The 20,166-nt window shown below is 40.2% G+C and overlaps 1 protein-coding gene across 2 annotated transcripts in view; it reads right to left on the bottom strand.

Moving 5' to 3' along the window:
* Gatb (glutamyl-tRNA amidotransferase subunit B) overlaps positions 1–19,673 on the bottom strand; it is a 77,425-nt gene extending 57,752 nt beyond the window's left edge. For both annotated transcript variants that reach the window (XM_010627915.3, XM_010627914.3), the window contains exons 1-2: positions 19,440–19,673; positions 17,607–17,757 (exon numbers count right to left, since the gene is read on the bottom strand). In XM_010627915.3, coding sequence (XP_010626217.1) covers positions 17,607–17,757; positions 19,440–19,615 — 327 coding nt within the window. In that variant the 5' untranslated portion in view covers positions 19,616–19,673. The remainder of the gene's footprint in view (positions 1–17,606; positions 17,758–19,439) is intronic.
* Between the last annotated feature and the right edge of the window lie 493 nt (positions 19,674–20,166).

A 20,166-nucleotide genomic window follows, 5' to 3' on the forward strand; every position in this document is an offset into this window, starting at 1 on the left:
CAGGTGAAAGAAACAAGCTTCTACCAAGCTGAACAATTAGAAACCAGCTAACTGACCCAATGGTTACCCACCTCACTGCAGCCCATCAACAACAGAATTGTTCATTACGGACAAAACTTTGGGATGGGGCCAAGATCTTTAATGACTAAAAATTTCCTTCTACTTCAACACTGAAAATTTATATTTCTCTTGTTTGAAACTTTAAAAGTACCTAAATGTTATAAAGGCTACAAGATACAAATGCCTTCCTTTTAAATTGCCCCACACTGAAAGAGTCGGTCTTTTTTTCCCTGAACTGTTGTAAAATTCACTGATGAGAAGCTACACCTGGAATGACTAGATGGGAATGACAAGCTATTTCCCAAGAAACATTAACTGCATGACTGAGATGCCCCAATGATTTAGAATGAGATCTACTTTCTTCTGTATGGAAAGAGTAGTATTAAGTTGAAGGATCTGCCTATTGCTGAGAAAGGAAACAAGTGGCCTAAACCAACCAAACCCTAAAGAAGAAATGCACGGGATACTTACTATTGGCATGGATGGTGGAACAAGGACTACAGATATCAAAGCAAGGTCACTGTATCAAAAATGCACCTGTTATGGTCACCAATCTCAAGAAGAGAGTATCAAGACATAATTTTTTAAAGGAAGAAAATTATCTTTAATTTCACATATCAAATAGGAATACAGAATCTTACAGAGGCTCCCTGCCAAGCCATTAAATCATGGCAGTTGAAAAAAAAGGCCAAACTTCCATAGCGGGGGGGGGGGATTCTTAATTTGCTTCAAGAATACATAAGACAAAATATCTACTCTGGATATTTAAAACTATCAGTACCATTAAGGAAAGGGAAAATGAAAAGCAAGGAAAAGGCAGGAAGAAGCATAGGTGGGAAGGAGGGAGGGAGGGAGGGAGGAGAAAAGAGAGAAAAGGAAAAAAGAAAACATGAGACCGTAGGGATAGGACAACTAAATACTATGTGTAACCTTTGACTGGAAACCAGATGGGAGGGAAAAATTAAAGATAATACTGAGACAAACATGGAAGCTTATGAATCTTGGAAGATGTGAAGATAAGCTACGTGGAAGATATGAATATTGTATCAATGTCAGCTTTCCTGAGTGTGACTGTTATACAGGGATCCACATAATAGAATGTTTTTGGTCCTAGGAGATAGATACTAAAATATTTAGAGATAAAAATGCTATGATATCTGTAAGTTATTCTCCAAAAGAGGGGGGCACACAACAATCTAGACACAGGATCAGTATTCACTGTTACTGTTCCTTCTACTTAAGTCTGAATTATTTCTAAATAAAAAATGCAGAGAAGGAGTAGCTGATCTTCCCACCTATGAGGATGGTGAGAATAAGAGATCTTCTTGCATGAAACTCGAGGAATGTATTAACTACAAAGAGGGGACATGGGGCCCAGAGGGGCAGGTGCTGTTTAAACTGATGCGAACTCAGAATCCACTCAGGTACTGGAAACTTCCATTCACTGTCACTAAAATCCACTGCCGAAATGAAAACATTCTATACAGTAATTAAATCCATCTACTGTATCTGCCTATGTTAGGGGTTTGATGAACTTATTGGACATATTAAGGCCCCCGTGTAGGTACGAAGCATGGTGCAACCCTCTCAGTGACATGCAAAAGAATCTGTGACTAGGGAATTCTGCAGTACAGCATCTCTACTAAATAAAGCCCACTTACAAACACCACACAATCAAATATACCTTTTCTAGTTGACAACACCTTCGACTTTGCCCAAAGTTGTGTTTTGTTTTCTATCAGTGCTTCCATTCTTTTGCTTCACTATGCAAATTTCTCAATTTGTGCTGCTCTAAAACAATCTATGATTGAAAACATTACAGTGACTGTTCCACTGTTGTGCCTATAGATACCACTTATGTTATTTCAGGAGACTGTTACCTTTCTCACCTCCCCTTCCTGCCTATCCCTCCTGGCCACTATGAAATGCAATTGCTTTTGGTGGGGCGGGGGGGAACCTGGGGATCAAACTCGGAACCTTGGGCTTGCAAGGCAGACGGTGGCACCACTGAGCTAAACCCCCCGCCCCTTGTGTCTGTATCTTAATGATGGAGGAACATGAGTATTATAACAATACCAAATAAAATTCACACACCACCTGAAAGTTTATGAAGTGTTTTCATACTATACACCAAGTTCTCTGCATAGATGTAAAAGCGGAAGAGAATAAGCAATAAGGTATAAGTAAATAGGCCAGCTAGCTGACTGTGATTAAGTAAACAAATGTGATGAGTGACTATAGGCATCTTAAAGGTTTACAAAAGCTATAAAGAAAAAACTCCCTGGTATGTTTCTTTGGAGATGAATAATTAGGAAATGCTGCAGAAAGAAATGCAGTCTGGTGCTTTACGATAAGAATGGGAACAAGGAAATTCTCATTTCTAATTTTAGCTGAGCTCCTGAATTCCCTGTGTTCTTGGGCAAATCAGTCAGGCCCTCAGTTTCCTCGCCTATCAACTAGGGGTGGAGCCCCCTGATCTTGTTCACTGGGGGTGGTTTGTGAGTTGGCAGCTAGCACTGGAAATTCAAAACACTACTGACAACCACAGACTCCTGCCTGTCTGTGTCTCCTGTGAGGAAGCTACAGGGCCTGACATGCAGAGCACGACAAAGAGTCTTGATTGATTATGCTCCTTGCTTCTATACTTGCAAAAGGAGATTCATGCATCAAAATCTGGAAAAGAATATTTAAGCCTCCTAGGGACATGACGAATTTTCATTCATTCTTAACGCATCGACCCCAGCTCTGGTCTTCACTGTAACAATGCGCCCAGAAATGGAAGGCTGGGGAGCACCAGGCTCAGTAGCAGGAACACTCTGCCACGAGGAACAGAACGCTCTGCAGAGGAGCCCAGCCTATGTATTGCTGCCAGAATCGCCATGCCTACGCTCATCTCTGGAAGGCCAGTGGCAAAGTGATTTCCTAATTTTGCCAAGATCTGAAAAAAGAACTAAGGGAAAAAAATTCCCCAAGATGCTGCAGTAAAGAAGATGGCCAACTCTTCCTCCTCCACCCTTCAATACCAAATGTGCAGCTGAGATTTTATGGCTGACTAAGCAAGGCCCATCCTAAAGGCCTTAGCTGGTCAACCGGGGCAGGCCTTAGTCTTACAGACCATAAATACATACTTGTGGCATGGACAAAGAATTCCATAGAACCCACCCTGGAAAGTATCTCACACGTCCTTCCAGACATGATGTAAGCACTAAAAATGGCTTCATGCTTTCTCCTTCTGAGAATTCAGGTGACCTCCATTACCAGGGCCTCATGATCTTATGTGGCAGAACCCGGCTACACTATATTCTCTTATCTTCAGAAGGGGACTGGCTTTTCTGACAAGGAACTTGGGTGAGCCACCTCAGCCAAGCATTTCTATTACGGGATTCTCATCAGAACAAAGCCTGCAGGAACTCTGATCAGCAATCCCACAGAGGCGGTACAGTCTGGTCTGTTCTGGTCACGTGGTAAGTTTTGCACAGAACCAAGTGCTTCTTCACAAATGGAAGGCCTGCAACTTGGGGAAATGAGGTCAACTTAGGCAGAAAGTACTATATAGAAGCCATGTGGCTACAAATCAAGTTGCATTTGCCCATCAAGTTTTATTATCAGTAATAAAGTTGATGTGTTCACGCCCACCTGTCTGACTTCTCTTTTGATTGGTTCTGATTCAAGGTGGGAGGGAGTATTATTTTTATTGGATCCTAAAACTGGACCATATTTCCCTGGCAATTCTTTTCTAGTAGCCATAAACCACTCCCACCCCCACCCCGAGAAAATCTCACTGCATCACAATGGATCTGTAAAGCGGCAGAAACCCAAGAGGGCAGCTCCATGCCCAGGTACACCTTTCCAGGGAAGGAAGAGCTTTTCCAGGTCTGCTGCAATGTTTTTAAGTTTTGGAACTGTCCATGGAGGAAAAATGAATGGTACCCAGCTGCACGATTTCAGGCTGCATTTTTATTATAGGCTTCTAATATAAATCAGCAGAACAAAGCCTGTATGTGTTACCCGAATGTCAGAGGCAGAAACAGTGTCACAGAACACTATGAGGTGTTGTTTTTTGATCTGCTACCTATTTATATCAACAAAAGATCCTTAAGCTTTTGTACTTCAAGCATCTTTGATAATGTTTATATTTTCTATACATGGCCACATCCCTGTCTAACATTTCAGTTTTTTTTAGGGGGGCAGGGATACACAAGATTCATTTTGACAATTAAGAGGTCTAAGTATGGCACTACCCACTCTAACAAGGGCTTGTCATTCCTGCGATCAATTTCTCATCCAAGGACACATTTTGAGTTGAAAAGAAAACAGTAAGGATATGTAGAAATGCGAGAAAGATCCTTCCTAAATATAATATGTAAGTTTCTTGCACAGAAATGAACCCGGAAAGATAAACATGCTGCCTGGAGATGTTTCACTATCAAAAAAGGAGCACAGAATTCCCAGAAATGCAGGTGAGCCTGAGAAGTGTTCTGATATCCAGGAGACTCTCCTGGGGTGAGGCTACCTGAGGTCCCTCGGGCTTCCCAGAGCTGGGGAAAATGAACTCCCAAGGTCCTCACTAATTCCTCCCACTAGCGTCAGCCACGACTCTCAGTGTTAGGGTATTGCTTTTTGTTATTCCTTATGTGAAATGACACAACAACATCACCTCCACACAGAGGTTCTGGAAATGATTCATTAAGGATGAGACTTTTTTCTAAACAGTCACTGCTACAGTTTAGGTATAAAATGTCTCCCAGAGGCCCAGGTGTTAAAGGATTGGTCCTCAGCTTGGTCCTATTGGAATGCGGCGGAATCATTAAGAGGTGGGCTTCAGCGGAAGTCTTAGGTCCCTGGATGTGCCTCTCTCATTCCTGGCTTCCCTGAAGTGAATGGGCTTCCCCTATTACAAGTTCCCACCACGACGTTCTGCCCCGTCACAGGCCCAAAGCATGGTCAAGTGATCATGGACTGAAATCTCTGAAACTGTGAGCCAAAATAGTCCTTTCCTCTTTTTAAATTGATTTTTTTTCCAGGTACTTTGTTATAGCACTACAAAACCAGCCAATACAACCACCATTAAATGCAATATGTGAGTATGTACATCCTTGCACATCTAGGGAGAATTTGGAAAAAGCTCCATCTCTTCACCCATGCTGGTGTCAAGAGAAGAGATACAATGAGTTAAGCAGAGGACAGAGCTGCACTTTGGCTGGTTCGAAGAACCACGACACATGCACAACAACAAAGAAGACCTGCAGCACTTATGACGGAGCAAGAGAAAGGGAGCCAAGAGAGACAGGTATGAGAAACACTGGTTTTACTCCAAGTGGAACATTAGGTAATTGCGTGACCTCCAGGAAGTGACAACAGTTCTTTCATACGTAAAAAGGATGGAACTGAGTGGCTTTCGGGATCTGTTTCTACTCTAGCCTCATACAGTTTTATACTTTCAAGAAGCTAGTTCCACACTGTTCATGTACTTTATTCCGAGGACAGTTCTCTATGCAGAACCTTGCTCTATTTATGTTAATAAATGTGACAATCTGGCTCTCCGGACTAATACAGATCAGAAATAATAATTGAGAAGTGGAAAATAAGCAAGAAAAGGTTTCTAGCATCAAACATACTGATAATGGCTTTTAAAAAGGTGAGAGGCAGTGTCCAAGTGCAATCCTCTGAAATCTAAAAAGAATGGGCTATCTCTAGCCATTTACTACATGAGCAGAAAGCTTTCCACACCTCAACAGCCCTTCAAGGGACCATTTTATTACAACACTGAGCAATAACTGAAGTTGCTGATAACCTTGGACAATCAAAGCAAGGTTACCTTATGTTCTACATCTTATTTAAAAGCAAGTAAGTATATAATGCATTTAAGAAAGAGTCCCATACCAAAGTTAAAAAAACATCAAAAGGGTTATAGAAGCTTGGAAAATTCTTTCATGTGGATCTTCATTTATGTGTAAGTGGACCGAAGAGAAATATTTATTATGCCTGTTATGCATGCATTATAAGTTACTGTCAAGTCATCCAAGGAAGATCCATGAATGATCTTTAGAACCTTAAACACATAAATTCAAAACAACATACATAAAAGGATGGCCAATCAACTTAGGAAAAAAAATCTTTTCACAGAAAGCAGAATACAGTATTACTGTAACACATTTTACATGTGGAAATGCTGCACATAAAACTGACAGAGGTGAGGGAAACGAATACGATGAAGAGGGAGGCTTTCAAGAATCCTGAAAGATATTATCTGTTCTTTTTCTCCTCTGTAAGATGGAATCTTTTTTCTTGGTCTATGTCTTGTACTCTGAGTAATTACTTTGAAGATGATACACAGTGCATTAATTTTTGCTCTTCTATTATTACTGCATTTTGCTATAAAATTGTTTTATTTTTTCATTTAAAAAAATCCTAACTGTGGAAACAAGGACCAAAATGTGTAACTGATAGTGTAATAGGAAGAAAAGGGCTAAAGGTATAGGCAAAGTGGTGGGGTAGGGGAAAGTTAAGAAGGGAAAAGAAAGAATAGGAGAAAAGGAACAAAATGGAAACAAAGTCTTTGTAAATAGGGAAGGGTGGAGGGGGAAGGGAGGACAGGGGAACGGGGAAAAATAAGAACCAAGGCACATCATGTAAAGGTACAAGACCCCAGTGATGAATGTAACTGTACTGTGTACCTACAAAGTACCCATGAATCCAATGAAAGGGGTGGGGTGGTCCACAGCAGGGAAGAGCGGTGAGGACCTACTTGCCTGCTGAAGGTCAAAGTCCATCTCTGTCAGGAACCATCCGAGTTCAGAGCAGACATCCAGTTAACAACGTGAAAAGGCAAGCTAGACCACTGGAAGAGTTAAGAGTGGAAAGGAAACCCTTCCACATTTGTGGGTGCGAACTCCGAGTCACAAAGAACTACAATCACAAAGACACACAGGGCAAAATACAGGGGGAACAAAGCACCACACTCCACGGGGACGGAGGGAAACTATAAAAGCGACTCTGGACTCCGGAGAGTGACTAGCAAGAATAAAGTCTGAGAACACAAGGTAATTAAGTTCTGTAGATTACATTAAAGTAAATCATTGGGATGGAAAAAATATTTAATAGAAAACTGTCGCATTTTGTATTGTTAGTCAAGTAACTGAACATTATCTAAATGTGAATGGACTCTGAATTAAATACAGATCTGATTATAAATGTACCCATTTAAATACTCTCCCCATAATGTTGTCTTGACTTTGTGTCATTTTTAAATTGAACAACTTCATAATCATATTTAGAACTAAGGGCCAGGAAAGCATGTCAGCCAGATGCCCCCTAGAACTAGACAAGTATTTCTAAACCTATTAGGTCCTTCAAAACAAAAGTTATCACTAAGGCCATTCAGAGGGCAAGAATGTTGCAGATTATCTAACTTTAAATAAGTCTGTCATAAGTAATTTTAAAAATAAATGAATCCTAAAGCCCCTTAAAAAGCATTCACATCATCATTTCTTTAGGGAGGCAAAACCTTTCCGGGGTAATCCATGTGGGTTTAAGAATGAATCGCCAACATAAAGCACGGTATTTGCATTGTTAGTTCCCGGCGGGAGGGCATCAAATCATATTTACTCCCCTTTTTATCCTCTTTCTTCTTGCCCAAAACAGTATATATACCCTTGGGAACAAGACAACGTGGTAAACAATGTTTCAGTTTTCATTCCATAGCTGCTAAGGCCAATTCTAACCACCTTTGGTATGCAGAGCCCAGAATACGTTTTTAGACAAGCTGATGAGAAAAGGGGAGAATGTTCTTGCATTCATGTGTGAAAAAGAGCTTTTCCCCAGTTCCGGAAAAGAGGCATTCACAGTTGCTAAGGGCTTCTGTGTTAACGTTCAGATAAAGCTTTCAGATAAACAAAACAAGAGCAGAGGCACTGGTTTCTAATTAATCCAGTCGGGGCACAGCTTGTTTATCAGAAGTTGTTATCTGCTAGGTGAACACTCCTACCAGCCAATGACAGCAAGGGTCAACAGCAGTCTCTTTCTTAGGGACTGACACCAGGAGGGATGAGCATTTCACATCATAAAGAGTGAGAGTGTGTACCTTCGTGTGGGTGAACACACAGGCTTGCTTTAAATTTCAGCAAACTTGATGCCTTGCTGAAACCTCAGCATTACTGGAAACATTATTTGGCAATTATGGAGGAAAAGAGTTGTTAATCCCATGACATTTCAGGAAATAAATATATTTTCTTTTCTAATTTTCTTCCCATTTCTCATCCACATTCAAAATATTTCAACTAGAGAAACTGGAATGACATTGATAAATAGGAAATCATCAACTCTAAGCAACTAATCTAGGATGCTGTCAATAGTTCTATAGGCAAATAATTAGTTAATAAATTAAGGAAGATCCTGTACCACGATAAGAGATTTCACTATGTCAAAACAATGAGGTTGACTCTCTGCTAGTAAAGAGGGCTGTCCTTAGTTTAGCTGTAATCCTGCCTACACCTGCAAAATGGGCTGAATGACCTTTTCAGTCGGAAGATTTATGATAGAATTCCATCAAATTCTAAAACCAAGGTAAAATAAGAAGATAAAATGCTTGTGCTCCTAAAATCCATTCAGAATGGTCACTACTCAGAATGGGGAGAGGGTGTTTACCCAGTCAGTAGTCAAGACAGAAGCCTAGGCAGACACAGATGTGTAGTTAAGAGCGGTGGAGGCAGGGACAAAAACCAAAACAACTGCTGTATTTATACACATACATTTATATCAGCCTACAGATTTATAAATACACACGACATACACTCATACACACATACAAGCACTGTCAAACTCAAAGCAAGGAAGAAAAATCCTCTCTGGCCACAGCAGTGGCAGGGGTTTATTTTTTGTTCGTTTGTTTGTTTTTTTGTTTTTTTTTAAGACAGGGTCTTAGAACTCACTATGTAGCCCAGGATGGTCTTGAACTCACAGCGATCCTCCTGCCTCGGCCTCCGGAGTGCTGGGATTACAGGTGTGCGCCACACCTGACCTGGCTAGGGGTTTAAAGTCACTTGACGCCCTGAGGTAACCACACAGGACAAGAGGGGTCAGGATCATGAACTCTGAAGCCAGACCACTGGGGCTGACTCTGACTTCTCCACTTACTTTCTGATTGCAACAACCACAGAAACTGCCTCTCACAGTTGTTAGGAAGAGGAGAGTCTTGTGAAATCAGAGCCCCTCACCCTGTACCCGGCTTGAGTGTGGGTCAGGACACTGGCTCCACCCAAGCTGAGGTGGGTGGCGAGGGGATGAGAAATTAGCAGAGAAACTGGTGCGCTTGAGGCCACCATGAATTCATCCAGCAGACACTTCCCACGGTCCAAGGTACAGTCTTTAAGTTAAAAAGCACACTGAGCCTGGAGCACAATAAATAAAAACAAATCCACACCTGGAAACATCTCGGCTCAAGCTATGAGAGAGAGGGAAAACAAATGACCTACAAAGGATGCAGACTGCTCATCAGCAATAACAGGCGCCTGAGGACAATGGGATAATGTCTTCAAAGGGCGGAGGGGAAATAAATGTCAACTCAGGATCCCATGCTATCATTCAAGAGTGCGGGAGCGGCGGAATGGAGGGACGCACACAGAAACTAAGAGTTCATCAGCCACAGGCCCAGAATGCAAGATACTCATACCGGAAGGAAGCAGCACCAGAAAGGAGAGCTGTAAGAAACCTGTTTGCTAGAAAAGGGAAAAAAAATCAGATGTGTGCTTCCTCCACTGTCCACACCCAAACCGCAAGACTAACCCGAGCCTGTGGGAGGCGGGACGGGCTTTTCACGGCGTTCCAGGCGGTGAGCCGTTTCTCCCTGTGCTCCAGACACATCGCCTGCTCGCTTGGGCAGTTTATTCTATCAATGACTCCTTCCCTCTTTATCTTTACTGATTTCAACGTACCCTTTAATTTTATTATTGAAGTATTATAGGCTTGTCCTTTGGAGTGATTGACAACGAAAAGCAGCAGTGCTCCACCGTGGCCTTCCGACATCCACTCCTGTTCACCCAGGCAGCAACCACTTCAGATCTTTGAGCTGTCTTGTCTGGTATTTACCTTCCTATTTTTAAATAATATGTTGTGCCAGGGGACCTTTGGAACATCCATCACCTGCTAGTGAAGGCTAAGGCTGCCTGGCCATGGGCCGATGTCACAATCCTTCCTTAATCTGGCAAAAAGACAGACTTGAAAACCTGTCACAATGACACAGTGTACTTGTTTTTAGAACTTGGAGCCACAAGACTCAGCTCATTCCATTACTGAGAGGACTTACATAAGTTACAAGGTGAGAGCTCAACAGCATGACACATTTTACAATATTTTTATATCTTACTCTACCAGAAGGATTTACTACTTTATTACGTTTCTACTCAAAACTACAATACGACCACTCCTAAGTGCTCACCCACCCCCACCACGACAGCTGGGTCACTGAAGTCCCCAAAGTCAGGGTTTACTTCACCCCAGGCAAGCAGAGAACCCAATCACAAGCATAAGCTTAAGTCTGAGGAATCTAGAAGGTGGATGAATCTATGCCTCTTAAAACCAGAGGAAGGGTGAGAGTTGCAAGGATGTGGGGAAGTAGGGGCTCTTTATTGTTTGGACTTTGAGAACAGAAAAAGAAATTTCACTAGCAAAAGGCTGAGAAACTAGTACAGGTAACATCTCATCATTATTGTTATTTTATGGATAAAACAAAAAGGAACTATTGGAAATACCCTTCTGTGACTAATGTTGTCACATAAGAGCAATAAATCTTACTTATTATCTAATTAAAAACAAGCAACAAGAAGTCAATAGCCTCACTTCCAACATCTCTGCCAAAATCCACTAACTTAAGAGTCTAAAAAGGAGAAAGAGGTCCCTAATCAGTGGCAAAGAATGTTCCAAAAGCGTATACATGTTACGTTTTCTTGCTTTACTAAATTAGAATATGACTTCCAATTATGGTAGATAAGAATTTAGTTTTTTTTATTTCCCAATATCCAACTCAGAACACAATTTTTGTTAAATCAGTACTTGGCGCTTCTATAATTACTTCCATATATTTCTCTCCTGAGATGTAACTACAGTTTGATTACATTTCCTTTCTTGAAAATATTCTTTTTCCTGGAGCTGATACACCTTTTTTTTTCCTCTGAGCCACCTTTTTTATGTACCTTCTGCTCACTCTTTTCAAAGACACCACACGACATGTAAATCCTCTTCTCCACATAAACATCAGAGATCCATTATTCGCATCCCCACCCCCATTGTTTTCTAGAGTCCTTTATTCTGGAGTCATCTTTTCTCTTTTCTCTGCAAATCTCGGTGCCTGTTACAGAGCTGGCAACCTAAAATTCCCCTTAACTCCAGTAGGTTCTCGGGATAACAGAAAGCAATTTTTTTTGGAGGCCACCTGTTAGAAAGTACTATTCCACCACCACACTTGACTGACAGTGCAGAATACAGAATCCTAGATTAGAATGGTTACTCTTCCCCCATTAGGAACTTTTAAGACTCGGTCCATTCTCTTCTAGTTCCTTTCCTGTCCAATTCACTGCACACGTTTCACTTTCGAGCGAAGATTCTCTTGACTTTATCTTCTAACTCTATGGGGGTTTGTTTGTGGGAAACAGATGCATCATAATTTTAATTTCAAAGAGCTTGTTTTAATTGTTCATTTTGAAAAGGTAGTAGTCTGTTCTTGTTTCAAGGATGCAGCTACTGTCTACTATGTCTAGTAGTTATTAAAGTCTTCAATTTTTAAAGTATTCTTTTACCCTATGCATTGTCTGCAATTTTCTTTAGCTTTTTTATTGTATTCTCTATCCATTATGTTGGAGAATTTTCTCAAATGTCTGTGGATTTTGATTATCAATTTATATTTCACAGTGAAGTGCTAAAATGCTGAATTCAAATTCTGTATAAATTTCCAGGGCTGGGCCGGGGATTTAGCTCCATGGCACTGCATCTGCCTTGTAAGCGCAGGGTCCCGAGAGTTCGATCCCCGGTACCAATCAATCATTCAAACAATCAATTTCCAGGGCTTACTGATTGGTGGCCCTCACTCTAGGACAGAGATGGTGAACCTTTTAGAACTTTCAGTGATACAAACAGCCTGCTGAGGCATGCATGCCATAGGTTCACCACAACTCCTCTAGGACAATCTGGTGGCTATGCAGCTTTTTTTACTGTCTTGCTCAAAGGTCAGTACATACCTGAAATTCTTCCCTCTAAAATTATATATGTACATTCTCCAAAGACATTTTTAGAGATTCTTGTCTGAGGGAGAGGGGAAGAGGAAAAGAGAGACAAACCAGATTACATGAGCTTCTGAAAAAACAGAGGAAGAAAAGAATTGGGCAGGGCCTGTAATTTCAAGCCAGACATTATCTGATACCTTATCAGTGCTTTTTGCTCTGCCTATGATCCATGAAACATGTTCTACCCTAGAGCAAATCATGTTCTGGTTTTCTCCTGGTCCTTGTACATTTCATTCACTTTTTACTTGGTGCATTTCACAAACTGTGTATCTGTGAATGCTCTCCTGTGCGATCCTCAAGCATATTATCTATCTTTTCACTACCAACATGCTGACTAACAGGTGCTCCAAGTGCCTGCTTCCTTGTCCGTGTTCCACAGGGAAGACTCGTGTCTACGCTACCTACTGTCCTAAGCTGTGTCAAGAGAGCTAGTGCAATGATCAGTACACGGTAAGCATCCAGTCAAAGTCAGCTAAGTGCATGAATGGAGACACAACTGACAAAGAAGCAGAATAAATCGTGTCTTACTTTTCTCATCGCTGAGACAAAATACTGGACACCCAAAATGAAAGGAGAAAAGGTTTATTGTACCTCATACTTTGAAGAGGTTTCAGTTCATGGCTGGCAGGGTGTCACGGAGAGGGGTATTGTAGAGGAGAAACAGTTCATGGCAGGCAGAAGGCAGCATGGCAACAAGCACTCTCTGTCCCTTATATCTTGTCTAGGCTACGCACCCACTCACACCCTAGTGTCTCATCCTTGATCCCAGCATCACACAACCCTAGATCCAGGCTCCTCCCAAAAAAGACCACCTATGGCTGCACGAGGCTTTACAGGGACATCTAGATATAAACCGTAACAAATGGGTACAGAAAGACATGTATTTTCTTAATGTCTTTAAGCAACAATCTTTTTTTTTCCTACTAAGTCAAGAGCACACTATGCGCTTGAAGGTACTCAATAAATATTTGGTAATCTTGAGACATTTTATTTATTTATTTTTGTACCGAGGATTGGACTCGGGACCTTGCACTTATGAAGCAGGTGGCAGAACCAATGGGCTAAATCTCCAGCCCTCTTGAGACATTTTAAGGCACTATTACTCTTTTAGCCACTTTGGGTTTCCATAATTATGAGCATCTCTTTAATGGGCCAGCTGGGGAAAAAATAAATTACATGTGACCCAAATCTGATCTATAAAAAACTGTGCATTAAAATCTAAATTCTTTTGGCTGCATTTTTCTATTCTCTTATTAGAGTATCTGAAAATCAGCTAGAAACTACTTTCTGTACCAAAACAAAACCCCAATCCTCTATATGGACTGGAGAAAAGAATCTTACCAACCTACTACTTGCAAATGCATTACCGCTACCTGAGAAGTACTTTTACCCATTGTATAACTATTATTCTCTTACTGCTCCCTTAATTCTCTAGACATCCTGGGGTGACAGGACCAACAGGTTAGTCTGTGTGTTGGATTCCTTAACTAATGTAATCCAGATTAAGTGGACAACTGTTATGTACATATTTACTTCTGCTGTCACTGGCAACATAATTGTGCTCAATGATCCAGGGCGGTCTTTGCGAAGATGACCTACACGAGACACTAACTTGCTTAAAAAGCACTGATTCATTTAATTCTCACAAAAATCCAATAGGCCATACAAGAAACTGAGGCAAAAGAATATTAAGTAGTCTATGTACAGGTAAATTCATCTCAATAAAATATTTACCTTTAGCATTTCCTTATGTCATCAAAAATCCTTCACAGACATTATTAGTTGTTTCATAATGTTCCCCTACATAGATATAACATAACTTGACTATTCCCCCAACACCAAGAAGTCCCCCAACTTTACACTATTACAAATAATCCTATCAGCATTTCTACATAGTCTTCATATACACATTTCATTATTTTCCTGTGATATATTCCAAAAAAGAATTAGTGGGTCAATAAATTTGTTGGATGAATAAAGTAGATAAATCTCTATCATTTTGTCTTATGAGTTTTTCCTCTTGCTTTTATGCTTAGAAAATTTCTTCCCATCCCAAGGGCAAATGAATAGTCTGTATTTCATTCTAGTTTAATTTTACTTTTAATTTGTAAATAAATATTTGAGTATTGTTTTGAGGTATGAAATGAGCTAGAATGATATATTCCTCTGAATAGCTAACCAAGCTTTCCAAACTGTCAGTTAAACAGATCTTCCTTTTCCTAGTAATTTTTTTATCTTTAATATTCATGTGTATGTATAGGATATACACATTTCCTCTCTAACTTCCATTTATGAGAAGATTCTTCTTTTCCACTTCCTGGTGTATTCTTTGGAGAGAAACGATAATAGATTCAATATTGTAAGTGCTGAACCTAACATACTAATAAGTCATTGGGATGGAAATATATAGTAGGACATTAGGCACACAGACTTGCTACCTAGCAGCTTTAGAAAGCTCCATTCGAGGGTGAAAGATTATGCAGGGGAACTCAGCTCTCACAGAATTGAGAGCCAAAGAATGAAGTATGGGAAGCTAGCGTGTCAGGGCTGGGTAAAGGAAACTGGCCACATGTGAAGAAGCAGTCAGTGGGTTAAGGAGAAGAAAAAGGAGAGAATGGAACAGTCTTGGGAAGATAGAGCACCAAGTATCATCAGGAATTATTTCTTGGCTTAAATGATCAACACAATAACATAATATTCTACTCCAGCCTTCAGAACATACTCTCAAAATCTGGGTTACCCAATTTTATCAGTAGTCACCAGATCCAGGGTCTGGATATTAGCACATCATTATACCATCTCTACAGCATGTACAGAAGGACACCTGTCTAAATGTCCTAGAACATTTTAAATTTGTTTATAGGCAAATCACAGCTTTGAAATGTTTTCAGTGATGTTTTATTCTGGGACTTGATATAATTTTATTCAAGTACTAAAATAGATGCTTTTAAGAGGAACACTTCTGAAAAGAGGTAGATTAGCTCAAGAGAATAACCAAATAGACTACACAAACTGACTGTTGAAAAAAAATATCTGAAGAAATAAAAATTCTGAAGAAAAAAATATCCTAGCTCGTGCAAGACTGTATTTTTAACCTTTGTGTACCATTTAATGTTAAGCCAAGCTCTTAAGGCTCAAATGTTCCCACTGTTTTGCTGACATGCTTATCACTGGACAAACACCTTTCTGGTGCATGACAAGAAGCCTGTTGTCCTGTTACTTTGAACTGTCTCTAATACTTGACTATTTTTAGTCATAACTGAAGAGTCTGTTTACAATAAAAATGACCCTATCTGCAAGTGGATCTGTTTCTAAATGTGAAATATATAACAAGTACCCTGTTAGATATCACATTTCCAGCTGGAAAACCTAGAAAGAACTCAAAGCTAGTCTCTTGTCAATGAATTACCACAAGGGGGAAAAATGTTTTCAGCTGAGAAGGAAAAAGAGTTGTTACATAAATTCCCTTCCACTTCACTTGTTTGAATATATATTATTTCATTTCTACTATATCTGAGCTTCCATTAAAAAAACAAACACAAAAATAACAAAATAAAACCAAAAAACACCCTCATATGTTTATAACTGAAAAACCGTCTCTCCCCAAACAAAAACTCTCTCCATAGATAGCTGCTCTAAGCTGTGGGGTGGGGACAGACCTCTACACCCACATTCCTCTAGAGAGAACCAACAGCAAATCAAAGGCAGCCTCGGATATGGTTGCAGAGATCGGAGTCCTCCATAACAAAAAGCATAAATGGGGGAAAAGTTCAAGACAGAGATGGCGCCCTGACACAAAGGCCGCACTAAATCAGGCACGGGGAAGGCAAGGCCAAGAACCTGCTTGTCTGAGCAGTGATTTTGAGAAAAGCAGACAGAGTCCCTGCAGGACTGCCAGCACTCAACTCTACCAGCTTTCATTTATATCAAATGTCTGAGAGACTGGAATTCACCCATGACCCTCCCTACATCCTGTTACCACCATGTATACCTGTTCTTGTCAAATGTGGCAGGATACCCTATACCCAGTCAGTACTATAGGTCCTACTTATTAGAGCAAACATTTACACTGCTCCATCATTTTCTTCAAAAGTCAGCCCATTATATGAAAACACATACTAAAAATCTTCCTGATGATACATCTGGCTCAGTCATTCCTTGAGATCATATGAAAATGAACAGTGAAATCACTGCATATTATGGTTGACTCTTCATTATTGACTGCTGCTTAATTTTCTTTTTTAATTGAGTTTATTGGTACAATCAAGGTCTACAATACAGTTACATTCATTACTGGAATCCTGTACCTTCACATGACAGGTGCTGCTTAATTTTCAATAACCGCAATCATTACTGATCTTTCATTGTCATTATCCTGTGACATACACTGCTTCCTTTTACTACACATTCTTCTTGCTCCATTTATCCACTGAACACCAACTTGGATTCTCAAATAGCTCAGTTACCGCCTCTTCCAGCCACCCTTCCTTAACCAAACATACCCTTTACAACATCTCATATTAGTCCTTGCTTTTGCCAAATTATGCATTCCTCCTCTGGGTTCCAAAACCATCCTTTCCCTATTACCTTCATAGAAGTACAGTGGACCCTCAAGTTATGACTGGCCTGACATACAAACAACTTGGGTTAATTAGGTTAATGAAAGATTCAATTGCCTCTTGTTATCTATAGTGTGTGCCTAGAGAAATATCCAGATCTCAGCTGCACTGACTTACAACCAACTTAACAGTGACAACCAGCTCAGGAATGGATTGAGATTGCAACTTAAGCGTCCACTGTAGTCACATCGTACTCTGTTTATAAGGCACATCACCACTACTAGTATTTGAACCCCTAAAAGGAAGGGATCTTTGCTCATCTTTATAAATGACTTCACAGCATAGTACCTGATATTTAATAGATATTCTAAAATGTGTGTGGAGTAACAAATGTATGAATACATTCAGAATTAGAAACAGAATTAGAGATGTCTTTAGCAACATTAGGTCCATCTCACTTTATCGAAAATTCCCTAAACAAGTATTTCCTAAAAGTGTGTCAAGATATTAAAACAAGGAAGTAATTATCTATTTCTAGTATAACAAATACTTACTAATGAAAATAAGGTCAGATAAGTTTACCGGCAGGGCCGGGGATTTAGCTCAGTGGTGCTGCTGTCTGCCTCGCAAGCGCAAGGTCAGGAGTTGATCCCCGGTACCCCCCACCCCTACCCCCAGTAAAAAAAAAGCAAAGCAAAACCTAAAACCTTACCGGCAAAGTTCCAGGCAGAGATGCATCAAAAAAGGAAACCAAAGAATTTGGAGGAGCTGCAAAGCACACTTCAGATCCAGAGAAAAGTTTGGAGTTGGAGGAGATTTGGGCATGAATTTCCAATCCTACCACAGCTGCCCACTTGTGTTCACTAAAAAGAATGAGAAAATTGTTAAGAAGAAGTTACATCTGGTACCATATATGAAGTTGTATAAGCCTAAACCACAAATGTTCATTTCCTATTTGTTTTTAACTTCTTAAAATTTTATATTCTCTAATTTTAAAATGTCATTTTATTGGTGACTAAGTCAAAAGTGATTCCTAATAAACATCTACAATGAGATTAGCAAGAAAAAAATAGTTCACAATGTGGCATTAGGAGGCTCACTGGTAATAGAGAATAAAATCACCTGATATTTTAACACAATTTAGAAATGGGTATTAGGTGCAACTGTTTGGCTGACTTCAGTGAAAAAGCAGTAAATGCTAATTAACTGTAACTTATCACTTAATCACTTAAGTGAAGAAAGCTGATCTTTCAGACATTTAAAATTCAAGTTAACTGGCAGGATACAACAACAGAATTAATGGTTAAAAAAAATTCTCAACTTTGCTTTGAATTCATTTTATAACAACAGCTTTATAACAAATAGCAGAATAAGAAAGATATTAAATGATATGCCTGAAATTTTTTGCAAAGAAAAACATTAAATCATCAGATGTAGCTTTTTGTTTTTGGTTCCTCAAACATTTCCAATTTCTGGGATCAGATTTCAAATTTTCACGTTCCCTTGTTTACTTTCTATCAAATCTAACAAAGTTTTAAATACTATATTATCTAGCCTTTTCTACTTTGCTGAATTGACACACAAGACTCTCCAGGTAACTGTGTTTACTCCTTGTGAAATCTATGTATGTTCCTACGCTGCTCTTCTCCTAAGCGATTTTGTGTATTATGTACATTTTGTTCACATTTGGGGTTTTAAAAAACCAACTTCAATACATGTTCTATAACCTGTGTGTTGCAAAAAGATTAATTCCTTTTTAACGTTTGGAGACAGCCTGTAAAAGAAATCAAACCAAAAATTTATTATTCAAAATATATTTGCAGTTTCATTACATCAGAGAAAAGTTTACTTTCCATTTACAGGAAGATTCTCTAATTTATGAAAAGAAAAGAAATTGAATGCATTGAACATTTTCTCTGTGTTCTAATTAGAAAATAAAGATAAGGTTAAGCTCCAAGTAAAACAATGTATGAGAAACGTGGCTTATACTTCTGTATTTTTTTAAAAAAAAACTATTTAAATCTTATACAGTGAATAATAAACAGCTGATCAGAAAACACGTAGCAAAATAAGCAAAACTCTTTACATAACCAGGGGCAATGTCTCTTCAGTTAACTACATCACCCTTGGTCCCATATGTCAACATAAAACGCCTTCACAAATAGCTGGCGTTTTCTAACTAATGATTTCTAACGAATGACATTATACCAGCACCACACACAGCCTGTAAACAAAGGATCTCTTTCTAGCCTTAGTAGTGCTGTGTCACTGACCCCGCTGCCAGTACAGACTTCGATTCAAAACACTTGCTATTTTACACGCGCGAGTTCCCCAAATATGCCTACTTAAGAGAGTGGTTTATTTATGGGCAAGGAGCTGAGAGAAGGCATGTTTTATTTTCATCTAGGTGTCAGGTCTCTTATATTACAGGCAAAAGCCCTCCCACCAAAACGTCTAAAGGCTGGGGTATAGAGGCTGTCATCTCCTTAGTCCCGCAGTTCCACTTCACATTTAGGTGTGCAGTAACGGTATGAAAAGTTTATACCCTTTCCTCAGTTTCTGGGCCGTGCGGAGGGGTTGCTGAGCCACTGAACTCTGTTCCCTCGTCCCGTTGGACGTTGACCCAGTCGGGGCCTCTCTTCGGTGGCGGGAACTTCTGTCCACCCATGCTAAAGCACAACGTCTTCCAGGGCCGACCCAACGCAGCATGGGGACCGCCATTTCAACTCCCGCATTCTGATCAGGTGACTCAGCCGTTCTCTGCCGCGAGGACCGCTGGGAGGCGTAGTTTTGCAAATGGTCTAACCCTCTATAGGCTTGCACCGGAAGACTACCACTCCCTGCGATCATTGCTACACGGAGGTTGCCGGAACTTTGGTCGGGAGGGTCGTGGGGTGGGGAGAGAAATAGAGGAGGTGGGAGGGGTTTTTTTTTGGGTTGGGAGGTGTGACTCCTCCTAGCAGGGAGTTGGTGAGGTTTGTGGTGTGAGGGTGAGGATAGGAGCTAGGTGCTGGAGACCCAAATCCTTGAAGGGGAGTTTATAGCCCAGTTACATTTGCGAGCTGAAGCAACTGACTTTGACATCACTATGAAGACTTTTTGATCCCCCAATCCATTTAGTTTGTCTGTTGGCTGTTCCGCTTCTCACATGAACTTGTGCATTAATGCAACCAGTTCTTATTTGTGTGCCTACTGTCAGCCAGGTGCAGTTCTTAGGCACTGGTGGTACAGCAGAGAGCAAAAACATTTATGGCTCTTGTGTTTTTGGAGTT

The sequence above is a fragment of the Fukomys damarensis genome, unplaced genomic scaffold (assembly GCF_012274545.1).
Source record: "Fukomys damarensis isolate Sample0158 unplaced genomic scaffold, DMR_v1.0_HiC HiC_scaffold_38, whole genome shotgun sequence".
Taxonomy (NCBI): domain Eukaryota; kingdom Metazoa; phylum Chordata; class Mammalia; order Rodentia; family Bathyergidae; genus Fukomys; species Fukomys damarensis.